This window comes from Apodemus sylvaticus, chromosome 6 (genome assembly GCF_947179515.1).
Source record: "Apodemus sylvaticus chromosome 6, mApoSyl1.1, whole genome shotgun sequence".
In the NCBI taxonomy this organism is placed as follows: Eukaryota; Metazoa; Chordata; class Mammalia; order Rodentia; family Muridae; genus Apodemus; species Apodemus sylvaticus.
Window position 1 is genome coordinate 46,287,998 of NC_067477.1, and position 13,744 is coordinate 46,301,741.

The window sequence follows — 13,744 nt, forward strand, 5'->3', positions numbered from 1 at the left end:
TAGCGGTTCAGTGCTATAGCCCAAGTTGTCAGTGCAGAAAGCGTTCTACTATAAACAGAGGTTGAGGGTTGGAGAGCAGGATGGAAAGGAAGCCTTGAGAAATTTTGCTTTTTAAAGAGACCGCCAGACAGGAATAACAAAACAATCCGAATTAGCTCCAAGCTATTGTCTAGTTAGTACACAGTGCAGTTCTTGGTTGGATTTGGATAGCTAAGGAAGGTATACGTTTGAACTCAGGTGGTCAAGCACCATTCTGTGCCAAGTCCTGTGTATTCTTAGATAATGTTCCAGTGGCCATTAGTTAGCCTTGAATTCCTAATCCCCCTGCATCAGCCTGATGGGATTCAGACATGTGCCACCATGCCCAGCCAATTGGCTATTTAACACCAATTCTGCCTGCCTGCTTCTAAGGGCTGAACATTTCATGTGTTTGGTTCAGTGGGATGAGGCCATAACACTCTAGGTCGATTCTTCTTGCCTTGCATTTCACCTGGGTCTGGCAGGGACACAGGTTAATCATGCCTGATACTTCTCAGTACAGGGCTGTTTTTGACTGGGCTCTGGGACAAGTGGATGTTTGAGATATAATCTGTACTCTAAAGACTATTGGTTGTTTTGAGTAACCTAGTTTCCCCTTTCATCTGAACTGCTAATATCTCTGCTCATGTGTTCCCTACAGGCTAAGGATGACATGGTTTTCAATGTATTGGGGAAATGCTCAATGCCCATTTTAAAGATGGGTCATTTCTCTTTAGTCTGTGGTAGCTTCCTTGAAACGTTCCCCTTCCTTCGAGACAGTGTATGAGTTGTGCTCATAGCTAAGCATGAGTCTCCAATGTTCACGTTTCTTTTAAAGGATGAATAGGACCTGGCACCTGTGAGCATGGGTTAGATTACTGAACAATCCCCACGCCACCCCACCCCCAAGACTCCTCCATGAAACCACAACAGAGCAGTAGAATCCTCAGTTCTGCCTTAAACCAGTATAGTGGGATTCTTTTATTTTAATCAGCAAGGGACCGCCTGAGATACTTACCTGTGGACGAGGGGGTGTTGCCTAACCCCCAAATCACAAGTTTGAATAGAACTGTTCGCCATGAATACCCTTAATATACAGATTCCTGGGCCTGAACAAGCCCTAAGGGGACTGTGTGGACAATCCCAATTGGCTTTGTCTGCTTGTCACCAGGAGAGGGATGAACTCCAAAAATGATCCCAACGAGTTTTCCCCCCTTGAGAAATTCAGGTGAGACCACAAGACAAATGACACTCTTAGGGAATTTTAAGCATTTAAAAAGCAAAACAGTGTAACCACAGCTACCCCACCTCCTTACCCGAATGATGTTTCCTGCTAGTTCTTCGGCAAAGCCAGTGCTTTTAGCGTTTTCCGAGCAAAAAGCGTTACGTGCCAATTCTCAGCATTGCTTCCCGTGCAGAGCCGAGGGAGCTAGGTTGAACCACTGTTTCTAGCATTTCCTAGCGTATGAAGGACTTGGTTCCTATTGGTATCTGCTTGCATAGTGCAGATCACTTCCCAAAACTCAAGGTGGTCCCTGGATTTCCAGCTCTATTTTGAAACAGAGCAGTTTTGTTTAGTAAGATTTAATACATGTCTTTAAGCTGCTTTTTAAAAAGATACTATAAAGGTTACCGAAGTAACAAAAATATACCATCTGGTATGTAAAATAGTATTTGTGGAACACTGTGTGCCGGACACAGCTTTCACATAGAATCTTTGGAATCCATTACTGTGACTCTATTTTAATTGTCCAGATGTGGAAGCTAGAAGGCCAAGCGGGCTTACTCAGGGTCACACAGAACAAATGCTGGGAGAGATCCGGCAGGTCCTGGCTAGTGCTGACCCTGCTTACACAGCTTGCCTAGTTAAAAAAGGTGGTGGTGGAGCACACCTGTAATCCCAGCACTTGGGAGGCAGAGGCAGGCAGATTTCTGAGTTTGAGGCCAGTCAGGTCTACAAAGGGAGTTCCAGGACAGCCAGAGCTACACAGAAAAACCCTGTCTCAGAAAAAACAAAAAAAAAAAGGGGGGGGTGGTGGGTTGGGGGTGGGAGGGGATGGGGGTGGGAGTGGGGCTCAGTGGAGCTTTACGGCTAAGAGGTCTTGCCTTGCATGTACTGGGCCGTGGGCACTGCAAAAGATAATTCCAAAAACTTTATATTTCTTGCTTTCTACAATTGTGCTACACTCCCCTCTCTCAAATCTTTTCTAAATCACAGAATTTATCAAGCAGGGTCCCTGAAGCTTAAGTGGGATCTACCTATGAAACCCCACATGCCTGACACTCCAGACACCCCTGGGGACAGCCACAAACAGCTTAGAAATTTCTGACCTAAGAATTCAAGTCTCTATTTTATCCATGTGCAATTTACAGCTCTGAGGGACCACCCTACCTGCTCAAGGTCTTTGCAGCTTCTTGTCACCAAGGCTGGACTTGAATTCCAGCCTCCTGTTCACTGGCTGCCTTTTCTAGCTCCAAGATGCTACCTGTGAGGCAGTGTTGTGATGACAGTGGGTGAAGCCCTGGGTGTCCCCTTTCATTTTTACCTTCTCAGTTTAGAGTGGGTCTGCTTGAACCTTGGTGTTGCAGAAACAGTGATAGGCAGGAGAGGGATGGCCATGGTACTCCTGTCCTGCCATCTTGAGTTCTTAAGCCAGGAGGTCTGCCGTCACTTCCGGTACTTCTTTTCCTCCAGTGCAGCTAAGCTTCCCACACGCCTCGAAAGGATACCAGTGTGAATGCCACACCTCCCAGGCACCATGTCTCCCCGTGGGGCTGAGCGCACCACATACTGGTTTTCTCCTGTAGCTCTCAAAGTTCATGGATCCAGTAGCAGCTGTAAATTGTGCGCTGTCTCAGCATACGTGAGTTTAAAAATACCAAGGATCATCTTCCCTGTAGGCCGGCCTGCTACCTGATGGTGGGCTTTCTCTTTGTGAAGGGTAAAGGTTCATTAGCCCAAAATAGTTCCTAGTAACTGAACTGTCAGTACTGTACATTTATTTGCCTTGTGAGCCCTGGACTGATAACTTTATCGGGCAGTGGTCATGTGTCCTTCTGAGCCTGTTGGTTGACTATAATTTGTCATATTTTCAGACAGATGCTGTGTACCGTCAGACTAATGTGTTGGTAACAGACTTAACTGGGACCGTTTGAGTTTGTAGGTAGCTTACTCCCAGGAGCCCAAGCACTTGGGAGGCTTGCTGTGGATATGAGGCTAACCTGGACTACATAGTGAGATTCTTAACCTCAAAAAGCTGAATAAACAAAAAGACTGTGATGCTTATAAGGCTGACTGCCCATTTGTCTGGGACTCTTTTGTCCTTACCACGTCTCTTGAATGTCTATGGAGTTGTAGAGAGAAGTTTAATGTGACATAAATAAAATGTTTTTCATAATTTGGGTTTTAAAACTGTATTTCTTGGGAGCTGAATGCAAAAACTTACAGTTGCTGGGTTAAGCAGTGTCTGGGTTTCTTCCATGAATTCTCTTTTGGGGTTTATATTGTAAAAACTGTGGCCAATCTTCCTAGGAGAGGAAACATTAGTGTGGATGCTTGCCTGCAGTCTGAAGACTCACTGCCCCTCTTCCCCTCAAAGTTAATTAACAGGAACAATTAACTTACAGTCACCTACTCACTTGTGACATATGACCCCTGCCACTGTATGTGGAGGTAAAAGTCCCAGTATGTAGAGAACCCATTTATTTTTCAATTTATTAGGGTAGAATTTCTGAAATTATATATAAACTATTCACTTATTATTCAATTTATTTGGGAAGATTTTCTGTACTTGTTTCAACTGAGTCAATATACCCTTCAGAGCCGGGGTGAAGTCATTCATTCATACTGAAGTTATTTTTGTGCCTATGGTCATTTGAAGGTTTCTCCCTCCAAGGAGGGAACAAAGGATGTGAACAATTTGCTTCAGACTGACAATGAAAGATGAATCATGCCTCAGGAGTGTTTGGGGGTTACTGCAAGCTCTGTATTAAAGAAGGCAGAGGAGGTTTCCCCAGGGCAGGAGGTGGGGAGAAAGGATAGTGCACGCGTGGGTGGGTGGGGCGGTAGTGGTGGTGGTGAGGGCCAAACTTAAACTCAGAGGTCCTTAGGTTGAAAAACTGTATCAGTAGCCTTTAAAATACAAACAACCCTTGGACACACCCCAGCGTGCCCTCCTGAGGGCAGTGAAGGCCTGTGGAACACTTTCTTTGATCTGAGCCGGGAAGGAGCTGGCACTTCTGCTAACCTCCAGCTACTTGCCTCAGAGCAGGGAACCTTAAAGCAAACCTTAATTCAGTGGCTCAAGAAGAGAGTTGTAACATTTAGATTTGTTTCCTCTGCCTACCTCCTCCCTCCCCAAGACTTCTGTGAATGGCACACAGTGATGGTGGGAGAGAAAGCCTATCTCCCTCTCCATTTAATAACTTGAAATGACAGACTTTTTAAAAATGGAAACGTGCTGGGTAGCCGAACAGACGGCATGAATATCTGAAGAGTGAAGGATCCGGCTTGGAACACGTGCTGACCGACTTCTCTGCCTAACCCTTTAGGGAGGGGTTCTGCCCGGTCATCCCTGACTGCTACTACAGAGGAAGAACTGGGTTGGTAACCTTCAGTGGAGGATGGAGAGATGCTGACTGACTGCAGTGGGAGGCACAGAGAGAGGTGGAGACTTTGCCTCTATCGTTAGCCCACTGCCTGTCAGAGGTTGCACAGCACCCTTTGCTTTTTTTGGAGACAGGCTCTGTGTAGCCTTAGGGGTTGTCCTGTCACTCTTGTAGGCCAGGTTGGCCTCAGACTCACAGAGATTCATCTGCCTCCACGTTCAAGTACTAGGACCTAGCAGCACGCACCACCATACCAAGCTCACACAGACCATTCCCTCATTCAAAGATGCAAAACTTTTATTTTTTAATAAATTGCATATAGAGTCTTACTCTAGCCTAAATTGACCACGTGATCCCCCACGTTTTGGGATCAAATGACATCACAACTGGAAAGTTTTGTACTGTGAAACTTTCTTTCATGCACAAAATCACTAAAAAGTTACCTTCAGCATATATGGCTTAGATATATGTGAGATATAGTCCCACCCCTAGATATCTTGATATGTTTATATAAATTTCCCCCCAAATTATGCAAAAAATGCCTTCAATTCAAAGTACTTCTAGTCCTAAGTAGAAATATCTGAGCCACCTGTAGTTCATCTCAGAAAACTGGCAATGGGAAAGTCTGGGCCAAGTGTCTCTTGTCTTTAGATGCTTTCCCCAGCAATGGCTGGTCAGGGGCGACCCACTTACATATTGTGATGGCTTTTGCCAGCTGGAGCTCTTCATCACTGTGGGAGCACATCAAGGAGGGAAGACCCACCTAACTGTGGGCAGCGGGATCCCATGGGCTGGTGTCCCTGCCTGAGGGAAGAGGAAACGCTAGTAAAACACGGGCATCTGTGTGCCTCCACATTCTGACTGAGGTATTTCATTACCGTGACAAGATACACACATGCAGGAAGGCTCTCACTGCAGACGGGTTGTGGGTCTCAGTCTTAGTCTTCCACAAAGATGAATGTGAGTGGAACAGAAAGCTTTGATGCAGAGGACCTGAGTTCAGTTTTGAGTGTTCGCCTCAGGTGGCTTCCAACTGCCTGTACCTGCGGTTCCAGGCGCTCTGACAACCTCTTCTGGCATTTTCAGACACCTCCACTCATGTGCATGTACACATATAATATGCACAAGTATACATTTAACTAAAAAAAAAAAAAAATCAGTATTTTTTTTCCTTGACCATTTCGATCCTATTTACCCAATCTTTCCACTTCTCCCAGTTCTATCCCCTCTTCCTGACCCACCCAACTCTGCTCTTTTTCTTTTTAAACAAGTACAATATGTGCTACCCAGATATTCTTAGATGTGTGGCCTTCCCTGGAGCCACCAAGGGCTACACCCTTAAAGAAAATAGACTCTCCCTCTCCAAACACTATCAACTTCCTAGCTCCTAAGGCAGGAGTGGGACTTAGCATCGGCCTCCCCTCTCCATGCTGGAACTGTCTGGCCTGAGGCAGCACTGGTCCTGTGCATGCAGCATGATTGCTGTGAATTCATAGCTACAGCCATTCTGTGTCTACAAGGCACTGTCTTGTCACCCTTATGCTGACTCTTACAGTCTCCCCATACCCTCTTCCACAACAAGCCCTGAGCCTTTGGAGGAATGGGGTAACGACAAAGATACAGGGCTGAGACTTCTACAGTCTCTTATTCTCTGCGTCTTGATCAGTTGTGGGCTTTCTGTGTGAATTAGCATCTACTAGAAAAAGCCTCTCTTACAAAGGTTGATGGATACACTAATCTATGGATATAACAGTGACCTATTAGGAGTCAGTTAAATACGTTAGTAGATCCTCCCCTTAGGACATATAATCTGTCCAGACTCAGGTTGTTTGTCCTGGTAAGAAAGGAAGATGGGCAGTTAATCCCATGACATTCACACCTCTATTGTAGCAGTGGGGATGTCTTGCCAGATTGGCTGTTATAGTTTTCAGGGCTCACAGCTGGGCAAGATTGGTGACTTTGGGCCAGGAGTGGTGTGGCCTTTAATCCTCCCACTCTGGAGACAGAGACAGGTAGACATCTGAGTTCAAGATTTGCCTGGTCTACATAATTGAGATCTAGGCTGGCCAGGGCTACAATGGAGACTGTCTCAAAAAAAAAAAAAAAAAATTCCTTTCCATCTCTGGTAGCACTCAGGGCACCTTCAAGCACTGCGAACGCTAGCCAGTATGGATGAAGAAGCTTCCCAGAGAGAACCAGCTTGACCTCTCTGTTTTGTGACTCAAGTGTGTTGTGTCTGCAGTACTAGGTTTTCCTATGAAGTTCTAGATTAGAGACATGTGACATCATGTGAGGCTCTCCTTCATAGGCGTTAATAGATGGCTGTGCTACGTGTAGCAGGCTCTTTCAGGATTTGGAATACAGCTTTTTCAGGCCCTTTAAAGGTTTGTGAACTAATCAGCTGTTACTGTAACCGACATGGCTTTGGAGGTGACGTGACCTTCCTCCCTTGGCGCTCAATAGCCCTTTTTTGTATTTTAGGTTTTTAATATTTTAACTATAATACATTGTGGAGAATTTCTTATCTATTTAGTGTCCTCAGGAATCTTTTCCCCAAGTTTTGGGAGATTTTCTTCTATGATATCTGTGAACAGGTTTTCTAGGCCTTCACCACGTTTTTCTTCTCTCCATGTCCAAACTCGATTATGTCTTTTTATGGGGTTCCAAAACGTTTCCAGGTTGTTATTATTAAATGCCTGTTGATCTCCACTGAATCATCCAATTCCTTTGTCTTCTATCCCTGCCTGTTTTTGGCACAATCAACTCTGTGGCTTAGGTTGAGGCTTTTACTTGGTTTATTGAAATTTTCATTTCTAACATTTCCATTTGAATTATCTTTAAAAAACAAAAAACTCCCTTATTTTTGTATCTGTCTTGAGTTGTTTGATTATAGTTACAATCATTCTTTGAATTCTTTAAGTTCTATGCCATTTTCATTTGGGACTATAACTGTGGGATTTGTATGTCTGGAATTTGTTGGTTGTTTCCTAAAGATATATTTATTTCTATGTATATGAGTGCTCTATCTGATTGTATATCTGAATATCAGAAAAGGGAATCAAATCCCATTACAGATGGTGGTGAGTCAGGATGTGGGTGCTGGGACTTGAACTCAGGACCCTTGGAAGAGCAGCCAGTGCTCTTTACCACTGAGCCATCTCCCCAGGCTGGTTGAAGATTTTCTTTTATTCAAGTCTCCATCTTTCAGCAGAGGTATTTAGTGTTCAGGATGCTAATTCACAGCAGTGCTGGGAATCTCAATTTCCTGTTTGTTGGGTAAATGGAGATGCAGCCTCTCTCCACGTCTTCTGTTTCTCTGCTACAGTCTTGCAGAGTCTTTAGATCTAGAACAAGTTTCACCTGGCAGTAGGGACTGACTGATCCTGGGTCTCAAGGCTGGAGAAGATGGCTGGCAGGACTCTGGACAATGGGGTATATAGGTGGTGACTGAATGGCCCCTGGTGGCTATTGTGTTAGGATCTGGTGAGTCCTTGAGGCAGGGGAGACAGGCTAAGAGGAGGAGGCTGTCCCCGGCCTGGACCCAAGTAGCCAGAGAACTTGGGTAACCCAAATGGAGGCTAGGAAGGGAAAAGTGCAGGTTGCCTGTGGGTTCATACCATCAAGTGGTAGCTACAGCCTCACTGGGATCAGCTGAGTCTCAGGGAGACAGAGAGAAGGGGGCATTTTGGAGGAGGGAGAGCACAGTCAGCCTACCTCCCTGGGTCTGTGCCACAGGTGGCGGCTGCAGGGTCCATGGTAGCAGTGGCTGGGATCAGGTGAGTCTAAGATAATATGTGTTATAGTTGGAAGACCCAGTGCGCCACTGACCTGCTACAGAGTCCAATACACAAGCTGGCTTTTTTTTTTTTTTTTTTTAATGAGAAACATCTGGGTTGTACATATCACAAATAGTTCCAAGTTTCTTTACCAACCCCTGGTGGCCAAACAGCTCAACCAGACCTGAAGTGTCTCTTTAAACATGAAAAGTCTTAAAAAATTAAATTATAAAAACATTCCTATCAAGTCTGTAGTTTGGCATTTACTGTACATTAGTCAAAAGCTCAGGCTAAAATGGTTTTTTTTAAAATCAAAGTTTACATTATACATACAGATCCAGCCTTGTTAAAAAATATGCACAAATAATGACATCCATGCAATAAAATTTCCTTAGAAATTTTTAAAGCAATGTAAAAGAGCTGACCTGGGTACTGAACAGGGAGATTTTGGTTTATAACCGGGGAAGTGTAGACTACTAGCTGATTGGAAGAAAATTGATTCTAAATATTTAAAACGCATTTGAATCAACCAATCAGCTTCAGTGCACAGGAATTTCCAAACCATTACTAAGGTAGGGACCTACTGTAAGCTTCTTGGATATAGTTCATTTATGTGTCGACATCATTGTTCATGGGCCTTATGAGCTGTGCTACATTAACAGTGTTTTCCAAAGTGTGTGGCTCTTCCAGAAGTCCTCCTTCTCTGAACCCATCTAGTAACTTTGTCTGAATGCCAGGTCCTGCTGTACTTGATTCCTTGTCTCAGCAGAAGGACGTCTTGTCTGAGTTGTCCTGGGCTCCCAGAGTCCACTTGGACAAGAGGAGGTGTCTGCAGCAAATCCCCGGACCTTGTCAAGGTTAAGAGTCACTCCCGGGTTGGTCTGATGCCACGAGCTAAGCACCTGTGGCCAGCAGGCTGGCGGCACGGCACTGACCGGCGGAATCCTCTAGGTGGGAGGGGGCCCGTTGGTGTACCGCAGCATCGGGTAGAAGGAGCGGGCAAAGTTGTTGGCCTGGGTGCAGCTGTAGTCATCTTCAGAGGCAGGCAGCAGGCAGGCCAGGAGCAGCAGCAGCAGGAGCAGCAGCTGCAATGGTATTGCTGCCCTGATCACCCTTGAGAGGAAGGAGCGTCTTGGCTGTGAGCTGCCGGGGGTGTCGAGGTGGGGCGTCCTGCCAACAGAGAGGTGGGGGGTACTCATCAGGAGGGTTCGTAAGGCACTCACCATCATCATCTGACTACATGCTTATGGAGAGAAATCAGGGCTCTGGGATGCGAGGTTGAAATAAGCTGACAGCTGGGGCGATGGCTGATTAACACTAAATTGACAAGGCATAGATTCTTAGGCTAACTGCTCTAAGAGTGGGAGGCCTCATTCCACCGGCTGCGGCTCTGCAAAGAAAGACAGCCGAGAGCAACCATTTATCTCTCTAGCTGCTTCTTGACTGTGGGGACACTGTGACCAGCTGTCCCAAGCTCCTGCTATTGTGACTTCCCTGCCGTGATGGACGGACTGTACCCTTGGCACTGGGAGCCACAATAAACTTCTTTTACTTCCGTTGCTTTGTCAGTGCTGTTTTGTCACAGTGATAGAAAAGTAGCTCAGACAGCTGGGGTGCACTTCTGGAAGAGGAGCTTCGTCCTCTCCACAGGAACCCATGGGGAGTCACTGGGAACTGTAACCCCGTTACCTGCTGGCTGTCTCCTCCTCCTCCTCCTCCTCCTCCTCCTCTTCCTCTTCCACTCCAAACTGCTGGAACAAAGAAGCCCATTATGCCACGTGCCCTTCCTTAGGTTAGCTACCCTTTCCCCATCCTCTTAGGTCACTTTCCTTCCACACTTTTGGGACTAGAGTCACTCCACATGGGATTCAACTTGATGACCTAGGGAGTGATCAGGTCTGTTAAGCCATCAAGATTTTCATATTTCAGTTTACTGGCCTGATTTACTGGAGACGTGAGGAAATCCCTCAACAGAGGCCCTCACCTCCAATCTATTGTGACCTCAAAGAAAAGTAACTCACCAGGAGAGAGCTCTTGAGTCAAGTCTTTTAAAAAAATACCATTTTTTAATAATCATTTTAAAGGGCCAGAGAAAGCGCTCAGCAAGTAAAGGCACTTTCTGCTAAGCCTGATGACCCAAGCTCAGTGTCCAGGGCCCGAGCGACAGATGGAGACCCGAGCCCCACAAGCTGTTCTCTGGCCTCCGTGACATGTCTGTATAGACACACTCAAGAATAATTGTTATTAACAATATTAGAATTTCTTTAAGCCAGAAGATTGGTTGAAATAGATTTGTGCTATCACAGAAAGTCCGATGGGGCCTTGGACTCTCAAGATTCTGCCATCTTAGTGACTCTGAGAGCCATGCTGGGTATGGGAAGGAAGGGCACTGACCTTTGCAAAGGCTGCTGGAAGCTGTTCCCCCGAGTCCACCTCATCAAAGCTGGTCAAAGAAGCGTCTGGATTCTGAAAGCCACACCCAGTTGCTCAGTTTAGGGCAAAACAAAGTTGTAGGTAGCTGTGCTTTGTGAACCCTTGAAAGAACAGTTTGTTCTCATCCTACCTTAAATCCTTCCAATTTACTCTCTCCTCCCATGTAAAAGACAAGACTTTCTCAGACAAAAGGCCATATAGCCAAAGCACTGGAAACCCACAATCCCAGTTGGCTGTGAGTCTCCATCCATCACTGATGGACTTGTAACTATCCCAGTGAGGTGAGGCCACAGTCTGGTATGCCCTTGAGGTATATAGCACATTTTCAGGAGAACTGAAGCTCAACAGATTAATTAGGAAAAAGATCAGGACAGTCCTGAAAGTGAAGGCTGTATCTAGCACAATGGTAGACAAGATGGCGGGACCCATCTTGCAAATTCCTGCTGATAGATGGATATGACTGTTATCTGCCTTTGCCCAAATGACAGAACATGTGCCCAGGGCTTATGCACCTTATTTTATAAAGCTGCCCAGCAGGAAGGGGCTGGAGCCTTCACCCTCTCTCTACCACAGTGAGGCTGCAGCCTGCCCCCGCCTGCCTCTTCTCAGGTATTTTGGCCACTTGGCAAGTGGACTGACTCACCAGGCTTCCCTGCAAGGACATCAGATCTTGAGCCACTTGTTCTCGTAGCTGTTTGAGTTTCTTCTGGATGACGTGGACCTTCTCTTCAGCCTCAATGTAGTCTTCCCCGTGCCCCTTAACCAGAAGGCTGGAGGAAATCTCCTGCAAGGAGCTGACTTGAGGCTGACGGGCTATCAACTCCTTTTCCAGGCTCTGAAAGCAAAATGGTGGAAGACAGGTTGTCGGAGGGGAGGATGGTGCAGCTTATTGTGTTCTGGGACGAATGCTAGGCACAGCTCGATTCCAGAACTTTCTTTGGTTCATTGATACCAAACAGCTTTGTAAAGCTATTTGGACCAAACAGCTTTGTAAAGCTATTTGGTATCAATGAACCAAAGAAAGCTGGATAAGTTGTACCCAGCCCCTGTTTTTACTTCCCTTGAACTCTAAAGATCCTTTGATGTTGAGAGGTTTGAGGGAAGAAGGCGTGTGCTATGGAAAGCCCGGGCCCTTATACACTAAGGCAGAGAAACCGAAGCCAGCACACCTGCCTGGAGCTCTGGAGCTGTTGGATGGAGCGCACCGCACCACGCAGCTAATGGCGGGTGCGCCGGGAGGTCACTTAAGGGCTGTCCTTGCTATGCTGCAACATCCATTCAAATTAATTAGAAAATCAGTTTCAATCACATTCCAATCCCTTGGCAGTTACCCGAGGTACAGAGGTGAGAGATACACACTCGTGTGGAGAAGTTCTCTTGGGCATGTTATGTAGGGAGTGGAACTCTACAGAGATTTTAGCATAGACTTTTCAAAAACCAATGCCCAGAAATTCTAAATATAAAATACTGACAATGAGACTACATCTAAGCTTATAGGTACAAACAACTCCCTCTGAGACATGGGAGAATGTATAGGTCTCACCTTGGCTTACTAGTGAAAAATAATCTATAAAGACACAGTTAGAAAATAGGACATTTCTATTATGAATATAGATAACTCATGCAGCTCATCTTGGGCAATATGTCCGCCCTCCCCCCCCAAACCTGTGCCCATAGTCTATCAGCCAAGGATCAAAAAAACCACAACAAAGAATATCATCTGAACACACGAATGCTTTCCTTGTTGTTATTCCCTAAGTGTGGCATAACAGAAATTTATACAGCATTTACACAACTCACTTGTATCATACTAAGGATTGGAATCAAGAGAGGATTCGAGATGTATGGCAGGATTTGTGTAAATTGTATGCAAATATATGCAAATTGTATATAATATTTAAATATGCACAAACATTTTACCTGGTGAACTCACTCAATTACCCCCAAATCTGGGTATGTGTAGGTGTGTAGGACCACTGGACATCCAGGGGTGAATATATTAACAATGGGAAAGGTGTCTTTAATGCACTGATGTCCCTTGTTCCTGAGACTCTTAAAAGCATCTGTCTCTGGCTTCTCACCTCTCTGCATGAACCCATGAGGCACAGCCACCAACAGCGCCCAGAGCACTGGATGAAGCCGCCAAGGAGCAGTGACAGTGACTGACAGTGGCTGGTGGGCCTGTGGAGGAAACTTACCATTAGCTCTGTCTGACACTCCAGGAGGACCTGGCGGTCGGCCTCTGGGCTGGTGACTTGCGCCTTCTGCCTGCGGCTCTCCGCACTCGCCAGCCACAGGAGCAAGTCTTGACTCAGTTGGTGAAAGTCCTTCAAGGAACAACACTCGTGATAGCACCGTGCATGGTGGGGGCTGAGGGGGAGCGCGCCTCGAAGGAACTTGCTCATTCACCTCCATTAGTCAGTAAGCAAAGGTCCAGATGACAGGCCAGGGACTCAACCAAGGAAAGCAGGGAGCAGGGAGGACGAGTGTGCACCTGCCTGAGCCCTGGGAGGCATCAGATAGAAACTGATACCAGCAGTGGGGGTGGGGGAGGGATGGGTGTTCTAGGTACTGATTTAAATGTGAAGACCACATATGTTATTTAATCCACATTCCAGATACAGTGGTTGTGGGATCCTACCCCACATGACAGGCTGTGATGGGCTCATGCTCCTAAAGACAGACTCAGAGCTAACCGGCAGTGGAGAGCTAACACACACTCAACACTCAACACTCATGTGGGTTGGGTTGTAGGCCAGCATTACACACCTCACATTGTGCAGACCTAAAAAATGAGCCCTAGACTCAGACTCAGGTCTCAGAGGAGAACGTTGACATCCTGGGGTTTCAGGGAATCATATCTTAATATCAAACTGCTCCTGTACTCAGAGCCAGGACTGTGATTCTCT

General features: G+C 46.1%; 1 protein-coding gene across 7 annotated transcripts in view; it reads right to left on the reverse strand.

Annotated features, from left to right (window-relative positions):
* Positions 1-7,605: 7,605 nt before the first annotated feature.
* Syne2 (spectrin repeat containing nuclear envelope protein 2) overlaps positions 7,606-13,744 on the reverse strand; it is a 297,205-nt gene continuing 291,066 nt past the window's right edge. For 4 of the 7 annotated variants that reach the window (XM_052185627.1, XM_052185629.1, XM_052185625.1 and 1 more), the window contains 5 exons: positions 13,034-13,162; positions 11,479-11,670; positions 10,797-10,868; positions 10,092-10,153; positions 7,606-9,572 (listed from right to left, as the gene is read on the reverse strand). In XM_052185627.1, coding sequence (XP_052041587.1) covers positions 9,350-9,572; positions 10,092-10,153; positions 10,797-10,868; positions 11,479-11,670; positions 13,034-13,162 — 678 coding nt within the window. In that variant the 3' untranslated portion in view covers positions 7,606-9,349. The remainder of the gene's footprint in view (positions 9,573-10,091; positions 10,154-10,796; positions 10,869-11,478; positions 11,671-13,033; positions 13,163-13,744) is intronic. The other 3 variants (XM_052185630.1, XM_052185628.1, XM_052185631.1) reach the window with 2 other exon arrangements.